The 20,820-nt window shown below is 29.8% G+C and overlaps 1 protein-coding gene across 10 annotated transcripts in view; it reads right to left on the minus strand.

Annotated features, from left to right (window-relative positions):
- hts (adducin 1-like protein hts) overlaps positions 1–20,820 on the minus strand; it is a 30,269-nt gene that overhangs the window by 6,581 nt on the left and 2,868 nt on the right. For 3 of the 10 annotated variants that reach the window (XM_035879022.2, XM_035879023.2, XM_035879021.2), the window contains 13 exons: positions 17,460–17,599; positions 17,081–17,267; positions 16,564–16,946; positions 15,951–16,397; positions 15,702–15,838; positions 15,480–15,597; positions 13,194–13,307; positions 12,928–13,020; positions 12,247–12,442; positions 12,025–12,162; positions 10,951–11,022; positions 10,441–10,515; positions 6,496–9,485 (listed from right to left, as the gene is read on the minus strand). In XM_035879022.2, the coding sequence (XP_035734915.2) occupies positions 6,511–9,485; positions 10,441–10,515; positions 10,951–11,022; positions 12,025–12,162; positions 12,247–12,442; positions 12,928–13,020; positions 13,194–13,307; positions 15,480–15,597; positions 15,702–15,838; positions 15,951–16,397; positions 16,564–16,946; positions 17,081–17,267; positions 17,460–17,567 (5,043 nt within the window). In that variant the 5' untranslated portion in view covers positions 17,568–17,599 and the 3' untranslated portion in view covers positions 6,496–6,510. Of the gene's footprint in view, positions 1–2,505; positions 2,650–3,894; positions 3,963–6,495; positions 9,486–10,440; positions 10,516–10,950; positions 11,023–12,024; positions 12,163–12,246; positions 12,443–12,927; positions 13,021–13,193; positions 13,308–15,479; positions 15,598–15,701; positions 15,839–15,950; positions 16,398–16,563; positions 16,947–17,080; positions 17,268–17,459; positions 17,600–20,399; positions 20,634–20,820 lie in introns of those variants that run through there. The other 7 variants (XM_085663061.1, XM_085663060.1, XM_085663063.1 and 4 more) reach the window with 7 other exon arrangements.

The following is a 20,820-nucleotide window of genomic DNA, read 5'->3' on the forward strand; positions in this document are numbered from 1 at the left end:
CGTTTATGAGTCCTGGCATCCTGGTTATTAAATTTTCTAATATCTCACTTTCATTATTGATCCGTTCTGCTTGTAAAATTTTCCAAAAGTGTTTCTCGGACATTGGACATTATTTTCTAACCTGTATGTCCAAGTGATCCCACAATTTTTCAATGAAATTCAAATCGTGTGATTGGGGGGGGGGGGTGACCCCATTCGATTATTTTTAAATTAGAATAATTTCTAATTGTTTGAAATAGTTCATATTATATATAATATTGTTTAAAGGTTTATGCTTTGTGTCATTATTCTGCATAAATGTAAAATTATTACCCATTAAGCCTTATTCAGATAAAATTATCTACTCTATTAAAATCTTTAAATAAGTTTCTTTCTTTACAATATCGTTGATTTTGATCAGATCTCCCGCTATATTATTGCCAAAACATCCGCATACAATAACGGAATGACCCTTTTCGTTTAATGATGAATATCACACAATCGTAGTTTTATTTTTTATTAATTTGCCGATGAACGAAAACACGTCGCTTGGGTCCCAAACAGTTCAAATTTGGATTCATCGGTCCAGAATACATTTTGCCACTCTTCCAATGTCCAATTTTTATGGAAAATGGCCCACTGAAGTTTTGTTTTCTCAACAATGATTTCTTTACTGTAACACGACCCACAAAGATGAAATTGTCGTATCCCTAAACGTATTAATTTCCGCAATTATCTCAGGAACTATACTTCTTATATATTTTCCTTATTGATTTTTACAATGTGTCGATCTTTTACCCTGGGTCCTTTATCTGATCCTTCCAGATTTTTTTTTAGGTAAACAAACTCTTGTAGCATCTTACTTTTGAACACTATAGCTTATGCAAAACTTTGAAACTCTTATTTTTTCCGCAATTTCTCTCATGGAATATCTTTCTTTGGATAATACTATGATATGCGACCACATTTCTATATTTAATTCATTTTTTTTTTCGCACCCGACATACTCTTTCAAGTATTCAAGTCGAACTGAAATCGATAGAAATGTAAAGCTGACGGAACGATTTTATCTCTCTATTTCCTGCACATTGAATTATTGGAACTATGTCTTTAAATGATAGCAAACCATATTATGAAACATAGTTCGAGGAAAAGGGAACATAAAAATCGAAGAAAATGTAATAACAAAGTTTTGTAAACCATCCGTACGTAACAGAATATGAATATAATGTAATATTAAACTACTGGAAAAACTTGTATTCATTTAACCTTTTGCACTCAGCTATCCCCTCTCGTGGGACATCGTAATTCTAGCATATCACTCGGATGTCCCTTCTCATGGGACATTAAATTTGATTAGTGATTATGGCTGATTTTGTTATTTCAGCGCAACTTTTTGAGACATGCATACTTCCCTGAAATTTTCTCTTGAAATGGCACAAGAAATCAAATAAAAATATAGTAAAATTACTATAAGATATACACAAAGAAATGTTGAGAGGTGATTTTCGTGAATCGAGAACGCGTCCATCCACATCTTCTGCGGACAATAGATTAGACAATAAACTACATATTTTTGATGTGGGACAAAGAAAACGAGATTGCATTGTTTGTTCTGATAGAAAAACACCTGGTGGCAGGCGTCAAACAACATATTATTGTCAAACGTGCACTAATCAGTCTGCAATGCATTTTGGAGAGTGTTTTAAAGTATATCACTCTGTACAAAATTATAAAAAATAAAATATTGATTTTTTTGCAAATATACATTTCTCGATTTCAATCAATTCATATAAGTCCAATATTATTATAATATGTTAGTTAGTTCCAAAACTATACTAAATAATACGAGGGTCTGTAAATGCACGTTTCTGCCACAAAGGAGCGCCGAGTAGCTAGTAGCCAATGTCCAGAATGGTTCGGAGTGCAAAGGGTTAAACCAAAAGAATGAGTAATTTTGCAATTTAATACTCTTATAACATATTAAATATATGTTTATAATGGGGTTTATCGAAAAATATCGATAAACAATAATAATATGCATTATATTTCACGAATTTCTTAAAATTAGTAAAGTGTCCACATATTTTTAAATGGTATACCTATATATTATACGCATATTTATATATGTACCGATAGATAAAAAAAACAATATTATAATACTTATACATATGTATGTGTATTTTTAAATTTTGAAACGTATCAAAAAATTTATCAATTGCTATCATTCCTCAGAAATTGACTTTCTCGTTCTTTCATAAATTACACATATTCTTTTTCTTTTATGGAAGAAATATATTAACACGACAATTTAATATGACATAGACGCATGAAAGGAATATGTCCTTGTCATGTTATAGAATTTGGAATCTAAATTGGAATTGGATTCTTTTTTTCAAACAGAATTATTTTGATTATACGATTTAAGGAAATTCGAAAAAGGATTTGGTTAAATGGATATATAATAAATAAATAAAGAAAAAAGACAAAAAAAATAATTGAAAATATTATGCTCAAAATACAAACCTTCGTTATGGCTACCTACGCCTCGACCGACTTCTTCTTTTCCTTTTTCTTCTTAAGAAATGACGGCGTCCTAAGGCCCTTCTTCTTCTTTTTCTCCTTCTTCGGCGATTCCTCGCTAACGCTCACGTCCTGCGACATGGAACCCTTAACACGGAAGGTCCCAACCGTAACCATAAACCTTTCCGCATGCACATGCGCAACGTCGTCAATATGGTTTTAGGATCCCTCAGTGAATCTCATTATGATCGATTTGTTTATTTCTTTTAATTGATTATGTTAAGATACAACAATTTTTAATAGCTCACTTTAAGAAAGAAAAAAAAAATAAAAAGAAAATTATACTACGTATCTTTTTTATAATTTTAACAAACAACAAATATTTTTGAAATGATGGAATTTATGGAGCCATTATTAAAATGTCGAATAAATAAAAAGAGAGAAAGAGAGAGAGAGAGAGAGAGAGAGAGTCCTTGGAGATCCTAAAACTTTCTCCTTCGATTGCATTCGAATCATGCATATTAGCACTATTGTATAGGCAATGAAATGGCGATTTCAATGAAAGAATGGAAACAAGAAAAAAAAAAAGGAAAAAGAAAGGATATATAGAGAAAATAGAATGAAAAAGGAACGTCTATGACGAAGCTTCGAGCTTTGTAAAAACAAGCAGCTAGGGTTGCTCATGTAACTATGGCTTTCTTATATACCGCGTTCTCGAGCAGAAATTCCAATTGCATGTTTCTTTTTTTCTTTTCTTTTCTTTTTTGAATTATTCACACAGCTGTCTAAAGTCGTAGATGATCCTACAATAACGTCGATGCGCTTGCAAGCATTTGCAATCTATATAGTTCTTTGTCTTTTTCTTGTCATTTATGTTTTCTTTTTTTTTTTTCTTTTTTTTTTTTTTTTTTTTTTTTTTGAATGTAATATGCCGTATGATATATATATGATATGACCACAGGAGCCACGATGAATATAGTAGACTGGAATGGAGCAGGCATGAAAGTAAGTATGCATTTTGAGACATTAAAAAAAAGAAGAGAAAAAAAAGGAGAAAAAAAAAAAGAAAAAAGAAAGAAACGGACGAGACAGAAACACGATGTAAATGTTATTGATTGTGAACATCATGACAATGAATGAATAAGAAAATGAATTTTTGTTATTCAAAAAGCTCTGAGAGAAAAAAAAAATTAACGAGAAGCCAAACACCATAAATGCTTCTCACACTGATCATAATTAAACGTTAAACATAGACACGTGTATTAATTTTCACATTTAGAGAGAGAGAGAGAGAGAGAGAGAAGAAATTTAAAAAAAAAAAAAAAAAAAAAGAAAGAAAAGAAAAAAGAAAAAAAAAGAAAAATAAATAAAAAAAATGAATATTTAACGAACCTCCTTGCTACTTTGAGAAAATGTACTGTGATGGGCGTCCGAGTGATCGCCATTTACGGTATTTTCTCCTGAAACACAAAAGTTATTTTGTTTTAACGAACATTCATATAACTCTCGTCGATCGATTTCAAAAAGAAAAACAAGTAAAACGATCGCACAAATTAAATTATAAATATTAATTCTCGGATAATCTATAATCTTTTTTTTTTTTTTTTTTTTTTTTTATAAAGATTTTTCTCTATATATATATATATATTATATAAATTTGTTGTCACATTGAACATGTACTATGGAAAAATTTCTACAATGTATAAAAGGAAATTTTTCAATTATATATCTCTGAGAATTAAGATCAATATAATAATTAACGTTAATAAAATATTAGCCATTGGATAAATAAGCGTACCGATATAACCGCAACTTACCTTGCAAATATGCAGGATAGTGTTATTTTAATTGATGTTTTTTTTAGATGATTGTGTTCATATAGCTCGTTACCATAAATTGTGTTGAGACCCTTAACCTTTTTCCCTCTCCCCCTTCCACTCTCTTTCTTTTTGTTTGAGCAGATTCACCAAGGATCGTGCAAAGGACAAGGTAGCACGTATATTTCGATCGAAGCGTTGGGATATATTATAATGTAGTACGTATAAAAAAGAAGCAGTATAATCTCGAAACAAATTAGGGACATTAATTACCCATATACACACCTGTGTATGCGTGTGTGTATGTGTGTGTGTGTGTGTGTGTGTGTGTGTGTGTACATTATATATATATATAAAATTTATTAGATATTAAAAAAAAAAATATATATATATATATACAAATATAAATATCTGTAGTAAATTTTGAACACTATATATCTTATGCTGTTTTATTTAAAAACCAAGGAAAATTTACGTGAACTATTATATTAATCTGTTGCATTGGAGGATACCAGAATGACGCCATTATTTCAACGCAAAATCAAAATTTTCATTTCATAATATTATTACGATTAAAAACAAATTAAATGATTTTCGAGAAAAGTATGTATTATGTATTTTTTAACTGTACAGTAAAATGAAAGGATTAAAAAAGAAAAAAAAAAAAAAAAAGAAAAGATGTTCGGATACAAAGGGTTAACCTGTTAACCGAATAGTTAATCTCTCGCGATGAGATTTCACTTTTGTCTTCGTAAAAAAAAAAAAAAGAAAATACGATTTGTTTCTCATTCCAATTAAAAAAAAAAAAAAAAAAAATTACGTATACACATGTATAACTAAATTCTTCATTTTATAACTTATTGATCCCCATTAATTGTGTCCAATCACTAGTTTATACTATTTAATAGCTATTTAAATAATAAATGATAATCACTTTTTCCCCCTCATGACGAATATACTCGTTATAACAAAAAGGGGAAAAAAGAATATTTAATTTATCCGAAGTTTTTTAATTTTCATATTAATTATTTTATTTCTAATGAAAATAAGTTTTATGAATTCACGTTCAACGATATTATCCCTCGAAAATATTTTCCGGTTAACAGGTTAAATATTTGATACTTTTTGTCATTTTCTTTTCTTTTTGCAATGTTTTTTTTTTTCTTTTTTCTTTTTTCTCTCCGGCTATCTTTGAAAATTCGAATTTAAGAAAATCTCACATGGTTTCGACGATTTACACATTCGTCGACAATAAAACGAATTAAATTGAGATATGACAAAATATCCTTCTAAGCGTGTAACAAAACTATGTGCAAAAGGACAATCGTAACGAAACATGCAAAACGTACAACAACATATTTGTCCATCTTGAATTACAAAAAATACCACAGGAATTCGCTAAAAGGGACAAGAAACGAAAAAGAAAAAAAAAAAAAAAAAAGAAAAAAAGAAGTAAGTACTCCTTAAGCAAAATTGTTCATCAATGTAAATGTTTTAAGACACAACATAAACGTAATTTATTATTCTTATCATAAAAACAAGGACGCATAAAGCATCTCCGTACTAACTAAATATATCTATGTACATTAATATAATTAACTTGAGATCCTTGAATTTGATATAATGAAAAAAATAATAAAAAAAGAATAATAATAAAAATAAACAAAAACAAAATAACAAGAAAAAGATAATAATTGGCACGTACATTTGTGCGATAGAAAAACATAAAAAAACATAAAAAAAAAAAAAAAAAAAGAAAAAAAAAAAGAAAAACGTGCTCCGTTACACATTCATGCTAAACTATCAAAAAACGAGAAAAGAAACAGAAAAAGAAACAAAAACAAAAAACAAAAAAAAGAAAAAAAAGAGAAAGAAACGAAAAAAAGAAAGAAATATAGAAAACGTAAATAAACAAATTGATATCTTTTCTTAACTATCGAGCTTTATCTGTATCTTATCGCTCTATACGTATCAAAACTATATTTCTAATCTGTCGTTATACTTCTCGTGAAAAGAAAAGAATGTTACAACATTTTATCGATAAAAATTAGAAAGTGAAGATAAACCGTAAAAGTGAAACGTCAATTAGAAAAATGTTTGTGGTCATGCCAACAATAGAAAAAGAGAAAGAACAAAAAAAAAAAAAGAAAAAAAAAAAAGAAAATTTGAAAAATTAAACTCAAGATAATTCTCATTGCTCCGAAATGAGAGAACGATCGTCGTGGGTGGATTCGATTAAAGAATTGATACTATTCAGTTTCATTCCCGATACCAATCTATACAAAGAAGAATCCTCGTATCGTGGAAGCACGTGAGATCCATTAGTATCATTTTTATCGAAATAAAATGATGAATCTTTTTGAAAATTCTCATTTTTTGGATTAATTATTTCGTCGAGACAGGCGAGTTCTTCGACATCATTCTTCGTAGAGAAAATGATTGACTTAGAGTTTATCGGTTTAACATTTTCCGTCGTTTCAAGAAGGTCATTAGCAGATAGTACGTCTTCATCCTTAACGGACGTAAAACAATTTTTAGAATCAACGTAGATTGGCGATTCTGAGGGTGACTCAAATTCGTTACAAATGATATACGTAGCATCCGAAGAAATGGATACACGATCGACCGAATCGTTGAAATTCGATGGATTTGAACATGATGATGGCCTGTCGGACGTATTGTATTCGCTACTATCGTCCTTGCAAGTATAATAATCCATCGATTTAATTGATTCCTCACCGGCACTGATGTTTATATTTTCCCTTTCAACAAATGACGTTGTCATTGTTGTTGTTGTTGTTGTTGTTGTTGTCGTTGTCGTTGTCGTTGTTATCTCGTTCCTGTTTTCCGATCTTTCCAATGAACAATCGATGCAACACTCGGGACAAGTATCTACAAGAATGCTGGTAATTTCCTCGTTAAACGATTCATTGCTATTCTCTTCCGTTATTGGAGATAAATCACGATATTGATGATCATTCCGAGAATCATCGAATGAAATATCATTCGAGTTTACGCTCTCATTATTCAACATCGTCGTTTTATTGTTTGTTAGGATCCATCCGTTGTTTGATCTATATTGTTTCGTACTTTTAACCTCATACGTGTTAACTGTGATATCTTCGAAGTTCTTATTGTGATGATGATGATGATGATGATGATGGTGATGATAGTGATGATGATCGTGATCTGAAAATTTCAAATTCGTTTGACAATCGACATTAATGTTTCTTTCCTCGTTTGTAAATTCAATCTCGCTGTGTTTACGTTTACGCGGCAAATTAATTGTTTCCTTGAATGAATTATTTTCTAAATCCGACTCGGATCTCTCCACTTGAAAATTTAACGTTAAAACGTCGTTCTTCGATCGATCGGTTATAGAACAAAATTCAAGAACAACTTCTTCGTTCAATGGTATCTTCTTTTTCGAATGATTTTCCGTCGTTATCAATCTAACGTTACGATTTTCGTCAATGTCTTCATCGTAAATATTTTCTATTTTATCAAGAATATTATCATCGATATCATTTTTGTTATGAGAGTCATTAACATTTTCATTTGACTTCCCTAAGGAACAACGATGTTCAAGACAAGTACACTTTATTAAAGTTTTATCGATAACCGATGAATTAGTCATTAGATCTATTGATTTTATCATCGAACATTCTTCATTATTATTGTTATTAATTGTTTCAATAACGTCGTCACTTGACTCGTGTAAAATTTTCGATCCATTAATATAATCCTGATGATCAATCCTTGTAGTCGAAAGAAAAACTTTATCTTCTTTGTCGTGTCGATCAATCACGTGATGTACAAGCTCATCGATAACGATCAAATTTGATTCCGTAGAAATCGTACTCTTCGGGGATACGTTTATGTTAAATGTAATACGAGATGCCTCTTCGATAACCTCATCCACTATATTCGTTGCCTCTACGTATGTTTGATTAACATCGAGTTCTGCTATTATTTGATTAACGCTAGTGTTCATGTCCTCGTTAAAGGATACACCGAGAAAATCTTCCAACTCCTGAATCGTACCCGTTGGCAATTCTAATATATCCGATCCATTATTAGATGATTTTTCATTGTAATCGATGAACGAATTATCGGTAGAATCGTCCTGATGAATATTTTCCATGGATGTACATTTCGATGTAGTATTTGATTCGTTTACTCGTTTCATTGTTACATCCGTTTGTTTATCATCATCGTTCGCTAACCTATTAACAATGTTATCGACGTCATTATTATCATAACCGACCATCATTGATATATCATTCGACGGTGTCAAACTATAGATCAAGCTCATGTTCGTCGAATCCAAATTATATTTCATCGATGCGTCCGTCACTGGTAAGGCGTTCAAGCTAGCACGAGATGGCAAAATTTTATCGTTTATACATTTTATTACATCGCCTAGATTGTCCCAATGATTACGATCGTACGTTACCACGTTGTTCTTCTTCGAAAATGATAAACAGGATACACATTGACAGTCATCATCCTCCCAGAAAAATTTATTTTCGTTAGTGTAAATTATATCCTTCCCTTTTGTATCGTTCTTGCGACAAGTTAAAAAATCCGTTTGATCATCATCCATCTTACATCCAGATGAGTCTAATATTTTTTCGTTTATCAAATTCTTTAATGTTCTATCATCGGATTTCTTTATTACTGTACCATTTTCTGTGATCTCACCATTATGATTACATACATTATAAAGTAATCCTCGAGTCACATCATTAGATCTATTATCATCGTTTCGATTGTTAATAAATTTATCAAAAAATTTTGCTCGAGTAAATTTGTTCCTTTCTTTTCCTTGAATCGCACAGTTCCCACCGTTCAGCATTCTCTTCTCGTAATTATCGAAGAACTCGCGTCTCGCTTTAATACGAGTCAAAAAATTCTTCAATAATCGCGTTTCATTGTTGTTACGAATATCTGCGACTTGTTTACCATTGCTCTCGTCGTTAACTGTCTTAAGCGGCTTCCACGTCGCGTTCCACGAACGTTCGATCAAGATGGGTTTCATACGTTCTGCGACGACTGAACTGCGAACTACCTTTAAATGCGGATTATCATGAAGCTCGGGAGATCGCCAGCCTGAACGAACACTAGCACTGGATTCGCTGCCGCAACCGCTTGATAGAGCACAATCTGTAAAATGACATTGTCCGAAGACATACGAATCTCAGTTTCTAAAAAACAGAATTCTTTTCTTCCACGTTCAAAATCTATTTGCTCCAAGAGTAGTACGATTGTGACCTCGTTATGATCACGGATCGCTCACACCATCCTCTCAGATCATCCCTGTTTTCACTCTATAATCCCATTTAAAATAAACAATAACATTTTTAAAATACTTCTATGTTTTTGATCAACTCCGTATTATCATACGTCCCGTACTAAAAAAAAAAAAATCATTCTCTCGCTACGGTGAAAAAAAAAAATAAATAAATAAATAAAAAAATAAGTAAATAAAAAAATAAATAAATAAAAAATAAAAAGAAAAAGAAAAAAGTAAAAGCATTACAACAAGCACGACGTATAAATTATTGATTTATACACGAGTATATATATATATACATACACATCATACATTTATATATATATATAATATATAAATGTATACATATATATATATATATATATATAAATTGATAAACTTGATTTATTGCACGATCGCTAAATCATAAAATAATATAAATATATACAAATGATGAACGTTTTAGATTTAGCAAATCGTACCTTTTGACTTTAACATATATAAATGTATATTAAACTGTTATGAGAGGAAAAAAAAAAAAAAAAGAAAAGAAATGTAAAACAATAATAATAATGATGCGTGCGAACATAAAATTTGTACAAGAAACTTCGACGTGTATGTATGTATGCGGTGCAAGCGTTAGCGATCATAAAGATTCATTCTTTTAACCGTGTTAAAAGCAAAATATATTTAAATGCAAGGGGGGAAAAATGTCTGTAGATGTTTATAATAATCGTGCGTGTATGCGTTCGTAACGTTAAAGACAAACGTGCGATCATGCGTTACCTGATACAACACACTTCCTTTCTCCTTTAACCTCACCTCTCTTAACTAAGAACCGCTTACCTTGCCTGCTAATATCACTTTCTGCTTCGATCGCAGCACGTCGCATTTCATTGAGGAACTCTGTAGTCGCATATGCTGTATGAAGAATAAACGATTACATGCATATGTCAAAATTGGAGGGGTTGGGTGGGGCAGGGGGTAGGAAAAATATTCACATGCTATAGAGAATACTTTTTCTTCTTCTTTTTTGTTTGTTTTTTTTTTATTCTTACTATTATTATTATTATTATTATCATTATTATTATTATTATTATTATTATTATTATTATTATTATTATTATTATTATTGCAAGAAATACTTATTAATTGGGAATAATCACGAAGATCCAAACGTATAATCGTACATGGTATGCAATTGAATAATAAACATGCGACAATTCCAAAAAATTCTAATACCATTAGATACTACTTTGCATTTCATGTCATAAATTCTAAACAGCCAAACCATTCTTGCATGGTATACAACGATTAATTCTTTGTGAATTTTTAAATTATTTAAAATACACTTACCGTCACTTAAAACGACTTCTGGTTGACTGGGCGCAGGCACTTGTTTCGTTTCTATCCGTAAAACTCGTGGTTCTGTGGATATAAGAATAACGCTATTATTAAATGTTCTTCTCTCATAAATTTTCAATCGTCAAATGAGCTGCCGTTCACAAGACAAATCGATTAACATCACTTTTTGAATTTTTTTTAAAATTTAAATGTCAAAACATTTGATGGAGTATTCACTTTTTATATTCATAATAAATTTCCCCAATTTCCATTATTCAACATCATTAAATGACAAATTTTTTTTTGGCCATCGAATTAAAAATAATTTATTCCAAAAGCCTATCTTATTAGCTCCTTCTTGCTCTAATGTAAATCATTGCAATAATTCAATTCTAATGCTGCAACCAAGGCCTTTATACATTTTATAATGTTCATTTGAATTTATATTTTAAAAAGCAATTTATATTATTTCCTCGCTTTTTGTTGTATAGAGTTAATCGATTTGGCAAGTAAGCGGCTCAGAATAGCCTATAAACATGGGTTTTGTTTTTACATGGTGGATATGTAGTGTGCAGAAAAAAAAAATGAGAAAAAAGTCATGTAAAAATAGATTTACAAAAAGTATAATATAATGGCAAAAAGAAAAAAAAAAGAAAAAAAAAAACTTGTGTTCAACGCAAGTAATAGAATAACAATTTAAAATATAAGAATGTATTCGTTAAAAACATTTCATTTAATTTATCAAGTGTTGAAGGTAACAAAAAAAAAAAAAAAAAAAAAAAAAGAAATAAGAAAGAAAATAAATAACTACGATTTTTTTTTTTGACATCTTCTACTGAACTGACAACGTGTGAATAGAAACGTATTTAAAAAATCGTGTTTAAAAAAAAAAAAAATAAAATATCACGTAAAAAAAAGATCCAAATTTATAATTTTTTTTTTTTATAATAATTATAAAAATTTTTTTATAATATTAATTATAATAAAATTTATAATTAATATTTTTTATAATAATATAATAATAAATAATGTAATTTGTTTTATAATAAAATTTTTTTTATAAATTTAATTTATAATTTCTCTTACCGTCCCTACTCTCTTCCTCAGTCTCAGACGTAACAGAGACCGGTGATTGAATCGGACTCTTGGCAGTGCTAGATTCATGTGTTGCACGACTGATGTTAAATGATGACAATGCCTCCGATTCCGATTGTGATTCGTCATCTAATTACAAAATATTCGTTATAGATTATTTTTTTTCCCCATTGTAAAATGAAAATATTTTTATAATAAATATTCAATGCTTACAAGGATCACCCTTCTGCTTGCGCTCTACTTCCTTTTTATATTGATCTAATTCCTGATCCGTAATGGCGTCAAATGGATTCTTTGCATAAGGTGTCTTGTAAACCATTGCATTATGTTGAAAACCTCTTTGTATGATACCCTTACTGGCTGCTCCTACGAGAACGACTTGCTCTCCAGTACCACTGATCGTAGCGTCCTTGAAAATAATTAAGAGATTAATATAGAAATTATTGATAAATAGATAATAAACTAGTATATATATAATAATAATAATAATAATTATAATAATAATAATAATAATAATAATAATAATAATTATAATAATAATAATAATAATAATAATAATAATAATAATTATAATAATAATAATAATAATAATAATAATAATAATAATATATAAATACATATATTATATACGTACATACATATACATATATCTATATATTAATATTTATATATTAATACCTTGGAAATTTAAATAAATAATTTGCTATTTAGAATTTTTGATGAAATTATAAATATGTTTAGAAATAATAATATATCAAGATGTTTTCTCAAAAAAATACTTTAACTAGAAAAAATCTATTAATTAATTTTTTTTATTCTTACCTACATCATTATCTTATTCCTTATCAATGATATATATTAGCCAAGTATAAAAATAAATGTTAAAATTTCTACCTGCATTTTTTTCGCTTCTTCCCACGTAACACCTTCCAATATGTGCGACTGTGGTCCAGCCGAAATTTTATCTGCTCTACGATAGTCTTTTATCTAATAAAAGGAAAAAAATTCATGCGTCCTTTCATTATATCAATGTAATATCTTTGAATAATTTATAAACTCAAATATATAAAAGTACAAATATATAATTTGAAAGAGGATATTATGTCTTACTGTTATTAGAATTATCTCATAAAATAGTATAAATATATATATTTACTTACCTGCTGTTGGATTTGTTTGAATTCTTTCGGATTAGTGTTTTTAGGTACAAACTGGAGAGCACCATCGATCTTCACCGGAGTACTGCTATGGGTCGGAGATCCATCGGACACCCACTGCACACAAAACCAGAGCATTAGAGAGTTGACCCCCTTTCATATATTTTACCAATATAATTTTCTTTTTTCTTTTATTTTTTCTTTTTTTTCTTTTTTTTTTTTTTTTTTTTTTTTTTACCAATGAATGATACATACGGTTGCGCAGTAAAAAATAAAGTACTGCATGTAATGTGTGCCTGCATTGCATATTTTTTTCTTTAAACTATATAACAAACATTACTTTCTCTTTGGACGCTCATTTTTTTTAATATTTTCGAATAAGAAATAAATAATAAAAAGAAGAAAAAAAAAAATAAATAAATAAATCAATTAATTTTAAATAACGTGTAATTTGTTCAGTATATAACTTTTTGATATTAAAGTATCGTTATCAAATGCCAACTGTATTAAACATTTGAAGGGTCATTTTACCTGGTTTTGTAAATGCAGTGGATGTATACCGAGGTCATGGAGAATTCGTTGACACGACCGACCAACAGGCACACATTCATACAGGTTTCAATCTGACGAACTCTATTATTTTCTACAGAACATACATGATGTATCACAGAAGGAAAAAAAAAAAAAAAAAAAAAAAAAAAAAAAGAAGAAAAAAAAAAGAAAGAGAGAGAAAGAAATTAATGCATACTAATATAACGTGCAAATGACACAAAAAATGACTACCCGTCTATTTTGATAAATTTTGATGAATATAGATCATCAATCTGCAATTGTACATCACACCCGTGCACGCATCATTCTTTAATTTTGACTAATTTATATATGTATATGTTTCGAACAATTAAAATATTGTTGAGACATGTTAGACAACGGATTAAACTTTATTCGATCATGAATAAGCTACAGAAGACAAAATGACGCACAATCCTACATATATATGTATATGTATATGTATATGTATATGTATATTATATATACACTTACATATGTTTATAATCATTTAAGTATTATGTACTTCACATCTATCCAGCATTCACTGATAAGAATATTTACTTTGTGCTCCCTTTCTATATCGGATATACTGAACTACTTCTTTGTAACGAAGTATACACAAGTTACATATATAATTTTAATAAATATTATAATTTTCATCGCACATATCGTAAAAACGTGATTCGATAATGTAGTAGAACCTATGTAAAAAATAAAAAAATTGTTATAAATGAAATTGTTACAAATTTGAACTTGAACTAGCTAGTTGGATAAATTATTAATTATTTGAGTTATTTTAAATTCTAGAAATAAATGTATTATATTCTGCAACATATTAATTCGATGTATGTCATTATAAACAATAAAATAGACGATGGTGCATCATTCTACAACATGACAATGTCTTCTGAAGTTATCTAAATATTATATATGCAAGGGATTGATCAATTTCATTTGATCTCCCATGTATAACGATATAAAATTTCACAAGATACATCCATTAACATATATTTAATATGGGATACGATATTTGTTTTATATATTAATCCATTAACTGCTTAGAATAATTTTCATTTTGCTTTTATATAACTGTATAAAGCATAAAAGGACTATGCGATATATAAGATGGATATTATAATATATGAAAAAGCTAAGCTAAAAAGATTAAATGCATCATCGTTTTAATGAGATGATGCATAAATGGAATGCATAAGTATATTTTGAAAAGAATAATAAATTTTGAAATCTACTTCTTCTTTCGTCAAATTCAATGCATGTAGTAATATGTATTCGAAATACATTTTAAGTTTGATGGTTGACATTATTATTAAGACAATAAATTCGTACGATATCCATAGTAACATAGATCGTACAAATTTAATATGACTTCATAAACGAAGAAGAAGAGGAGTATCGTTGATGTGAATTATTTTATAACTATTTTAGGAATATTTGGCGAGTATTATATTCCCTACGTACCATCCGCAATGTATTTAAAAATTCGCGGATACAATTATATATATATATAACATGTACGATCTTTACAAAGATCTGTGAACACAAATTTTCATTGAACGATCGGAATGACGACTTTTTTAGCTGCGTTGAATTCATTTCTTATATATGCATATATATTATTTATATATATATATATATGCGCGTATGGCATTTAAATGATATATTGATTTAATTTATAAATGTTTACTCGTTTTTATTCTCAAAAGTAATAACTTCTACCTTTGTAATCTTCTTCGGATCAGGAGTACCAGTTTCCAATATCTCCACCTTTTGATAAACATTCGGTGAATTTAACCAACGTGACCTATCTGTACCTTTACGACCACCTTTCCAAAGCCTATACAATAAATAAAAATGAATATTTATTATTTTAAGAAAATAGTACAAATCATCTAAACGTTGTACTCATAATGATAATTTTAAATAGTATCGAGTACTTACCCCTGCTTATACAATTCTTCCTCTTCGAGCAAATATCCCAAAGATGAAACTGCTGGTGGTACCTCCACATCGTTTCGTGGTTTTGGAGGCTCTCCTTTTACAAGTGGATTTCTATATATATAACCTGTACGAAAACCCTACGAAGGAAGGAAAAAAAAAAGAAGGAACAAGAAAAAGAAACACAGATTTAAATATTTTCTTTACAAATGAAACTAAACGATCGGGTAATATAAATGAATAAATATTTACAGCATTATCGAGCATCCTCATAAGTGCTTCAAATTCTGTTCCACCTATTCTCCAACGTTTTTCTAATTTCTCCGTTATTATTGTAGATTCTGGTGCCGAAGTATGTTGAGGAATTGGAGGCTTCCTTGATGCTTCGAAAATTGTTTTCTTCGATTCTTCCGAAATGAGATTTAAATTGTCTAGACCGGCTGGCATAAGTTTCAACTGCGTTTCACAGGCCAATACAGTGTTGTATACATTGTAAAAAGCTTCTTCGACAGTTTCACCACAACAAAGTGCACCACGATTGGTTAAAAGCATTACTTTGTTAATAGGACCAAGATTTCTAGTAATTTTCTCTCTTTCTTCCGGATCAAGCATTCCGCCGACATAATGGTGCGTGCTAACTTCACCAATAACTATACTTTCTTGTCCGATTGGCAGTAAACCACATTTTAAAGAAGAAATCTGTAAAATATCATAAGGATAGAATTTGATAAAAGGGAAAATTTGAAAGAACAATTAAGAATAAAAATAATATAACGAGGAAAAGAGAAAGAAGAAACAAAATAGTAATAAAATAGTCGAAATAATTATATCGACAAAATAAATATGTTCTTTCTTGATTACTTACAGCGGTAACGGACGGAGTAGATATATGAACGATGCATTTGATGTCAGGTCGAGCAGCATGTATCGTAGAATGTAATTGAAATCCGGTAATGTGTATACCAAAATTTGTTGTTCCTTGTTCCACTACGGAACCTTGCATGTCGACCTTAATCAAACTAGAAGCCGTTATTTCATGATAGAGCAATCCATAAGGATTAACCAAAAAATGTTCTTGATCCTGATTCAAGCGTGCCGTCATTTGACCACCCACATTTTGCGTCCATCCATATAAATCGAGTAATCTGAATACAGCGGCGAGTTTACAACGCAACAGTTTTTCACCTTTGGCATAGCCCATGCTTTCGACACCGCGAATATCATTTATAGGCACCACGCAATTCGAATCTAAAATTTATAAATAATCACGTAACTTAACTTAATATAAAGAAGATGAAAAAAAAAAAAAAGAAAAAGAGGAAAAAATAAAAAAGAAAACTATAAATTTATATAGTAGCTGACGTTCAACATTTGTCACTTACTTTTAAATACATTTCCATTGAAACGTGCTCCTTGAGCACCCATCATATCAGAGATCTGTTGTAATAAACCGGATGGTCCAGCGCCGTCTTTCATTTGCGTCTCAATTATACGTTCCAATTCTTCCCTGAATAATCGCGAATTCATCATCATTTCGACTCTCTTTCTTCTCTCCATTTCTCTCATATCCTACAGATAATTGAAAAATTACGCGTAAAAAGATTATCGATCGCAATTGTTTGCACGTTGAAATATTTCTTCCATTTATTCCCTATCTCTTACAGATAAAAAAAAAAAAAAAAAAAAAAAAAGAAAGAAAGAAAAGGAAAAAGAGAAAACAAAAAAGAAACAACAAAAGATAATGCGTTAAACATTACTCACAGCATCAATGTCCGCGGGCCTTATTTTGCTTTTTTCTTCCTCCGTAAGCCCGTCCATTGCCCCGTTTGTATGAGGTTCCGAAAGTTCCTGCTGACTCGTATCCGCCATTTTTTGTTCTGTTTTTTACTCGACGCTACGACCTGGTGAAAGTAAAAATTAAATAATAATAATAATAATAATAATAATAATAATAATAATAATAATAATAATAATAATAATAATAATAATAAAAATAAAAAAAGTGACGAAAAGAACGATGAAGAATTAGAAATTTAGAAAATTGAAATTAGAAATCAAATTTGAAGTTTATAATTTCGTTCAGAAACGAACATGATGATACCTCATTTTTACATAAAAAAAAAATATTATATATATTTTTATATGTATATATATATCATAATAATATATATATAAAATAAACAAACGATATAATACGAAGCACTGTTGATTATATGTATCAACGAGGATTATTGCGTTACGACTACCGGAATTAGATCACGTTCTACTATTCATCGAACTATAAATAATTTGTAATTCGAAGAGATCATGCTAATGGCTAAACGTTTTTAATCCTTACTCGATTCTTGTGTTGCTCAAGGAAAAAGAAAAAAAAAAAAAAAAAAAGAAAAAAAAAGGAAAGAAAAATAGAAAAAAAAAAAAAAACAAAAAAAAAGCATAATCGGGAAGTAAAGAAAGACAAACGATGCGAATGTTCGTTCGCTTTCAAATCGAATAATTTGTTTTTCTTTTTTCTCTCTTTTTATCTTTGAAATTACGCGCGAATTTCGTAGATATATAACTCTACACATCATAGATTAACATAACTAACACGTAATTCATAACGTGAAACATGGATAAATCTTTTACTTCTCGTGTCTGTTGCAAGAACGTAGCAATGCGACGAAGTTATGTATGTATATATAAATATATGTATATATGTGTGTATGTGTGTGTGTGCGTGTGTGTATATATGTCGTGCCTAATTACAGAGATGCGTCATTTCCGGTTTAACGCGCATAACGAGTGGGCACGATAAAAGATCTCTTATTCGACTTAGATTTTCCCCCCTTTATTTGAAATTATTTTAATGGTGATTGTTTCGTATGTTTTTCATTTTTCTTTTCTTTCCGTTTTCTTTTTTTTTTTGTTCTTCGCATCAGATCACGTAATGTTAACATAATAATGACGTTACACGTTAAATGGCTTTGACCTATCGTAATGACGATGAACGCAAATATAAACTGTCATGAACTGTTGTATAATTATAAATATCACACATAGTTTTACATATATTATATATATATATATATATATATGTGTGTGTGTGTGTGTGGGTGGGTATATATATATAAAAAAAAAGAAAAGGCACGTATGGACACACCATAGTACATACATTGTAGAGAGAGAGAGAGAGAGAGAGAGAGAGAGAGAGAGAGAGAGAGAGAGAGAGAGAGAGAGAGAGAGAGAGAGAGAGAGAGAGAGAGAGAGAGAGAGAGAGAGCGTCGTCCTTTTCGCTTCTCTCTTTTTTTCTTTTTTATTTCTTTTCTCTTTTTTCGTAACATTTGATAATTAACATCGTCCGTGACCTAAGTACACCCATAGAATCATTTAATTAAACAGACAGAAACCATCGTCGTTCAAGCGTACGTATTGTACGATACGTATGTGCGAACGTGACACGCCCAGAGTTCCAATGACGATCGTTGTAGGACGCTCCGTTAGACTCGAAACACATCTTAAATATATGTATTTTCGTCGGTAGAAAATATATATATATATACTCTTCATACATATGCATATATATATATATATAGCTTTCTTCATATCTATATATCTATATAGCTATATATATATATATATATATATAATATATATAATATGTTATATAGTCGAGAATTTATTTTTGATTCTAACCATTGTCGTCCTTGAAAATCCCATTTAAATGGTGATGAAAGAAAAAGAAAGAGAAAGAGAGAGAGAGAGAGAGAGAGAGAGAGAAAGAGAGGAAGAGAGAACAGTTAAGCAGTGAAATAACTATCTCAGTAATATGGAAAATAAGTGGTCTAAATTAAAACACCTACACCTTGATATATATATATATATATATATATATATATATATCCCACTTTCATCGCCTCTAAGAACTTTTTTTTGTCACGAATCTATTTACTAATGCAATTCCCGCATTCAATATTATTTATGGTCATTCCTTCTGACAGACGAGAAACATAACAGGACACGATAGAGATCGTCTATTGTTTTTCTTTTCGTGGACGAAATACGAATGTAGAAATGTACGTACGTAAGTACGTGCGCTACAAATCTCTATACGAATTTGATCAATTATAATGTACTAAAATTAAAATTATCTTACTGTCATAATCTCACATTATGATATTTTCATGCATGCATGCGTACGTTCGTGCACACACACGCACGCGCGCGCGTGTATATGTCGTATCACTAATACAGTCGATGACGACACGTCTCGTGTTCCTGTATATTGGATATGCGGCTTTACACGCATGACGTGGCCTCTCAATGATTGCAACGAGCCAATAACTGATTCTGCTACACACACACACACACACACAAACACAAACACAAACAAACACACACACACACACACGTACCCACGTACGTGTATATATATATATCGTGTGTGTAACGCTAAATCGACATTTATAAAGGCACGATCTTTCACATGTGACATTAGTTTCTTAGCTTTCTCCGATATATTTGATTTCGCAAAAAGAAAAAAAAAAAAAAAAAAAAAAAAAAAAAGGAGAGTCAGACAGAGACTGAGTAAGTTATGTGTGTATGTGTGTGTGTGTGAGAGAGAGAGAAAGAGAGAGAGAAAGAGAGAGAATGGATATCGGACAATGACCGAGATTATACTCCAACTTTCAAAACAATATTTAACGTCACTATATTTCTTACCGTCGATATTATAATCGCAAAGAGATTTTCAAACAAGCTGTACAACGACACGACGACGACGTACGACGACGACGATGACGACGACGACGACGACGATGAATAGAATCGAATCACTGCCCGGTAGATATAATGCAATTCGATCTTATCGTCGTCTATCGGCATTAACACTCCACGATATTTCTCGAAAGATAGCCGAGAATTTATATTTTAATTACGATAACACTTAAGAAATTTGGAACACTGCTTGTTAAAAATTTAACACAAAAATAATATATAAATGAAAATGTAAAGGTATAAATTTGATCGTTCGTTACAATTAAATTATTATTATTATTATTATTATTATTATTATTATTATTATTATTATTATTATTTTTAATTTTATTTTTATTATTATATATATATATAATATATATATTTA

This window comes from Vespa mandarinia, chromosome 20 (genome assembly GCF_050613455.1).
Source record: "Vespa mandarinia isolate Hongniang chromosome 20, ASM5061345v1, whole genome shotgun sequence".
In the NCBI taxonomy this organism is placed as follows: domain Eukaryota; kingdom Metazoa; phylum Arthropoda; class Insecta; order Hymenoptera; family Vespidae; genus Vespa; species Vespa mandarinia.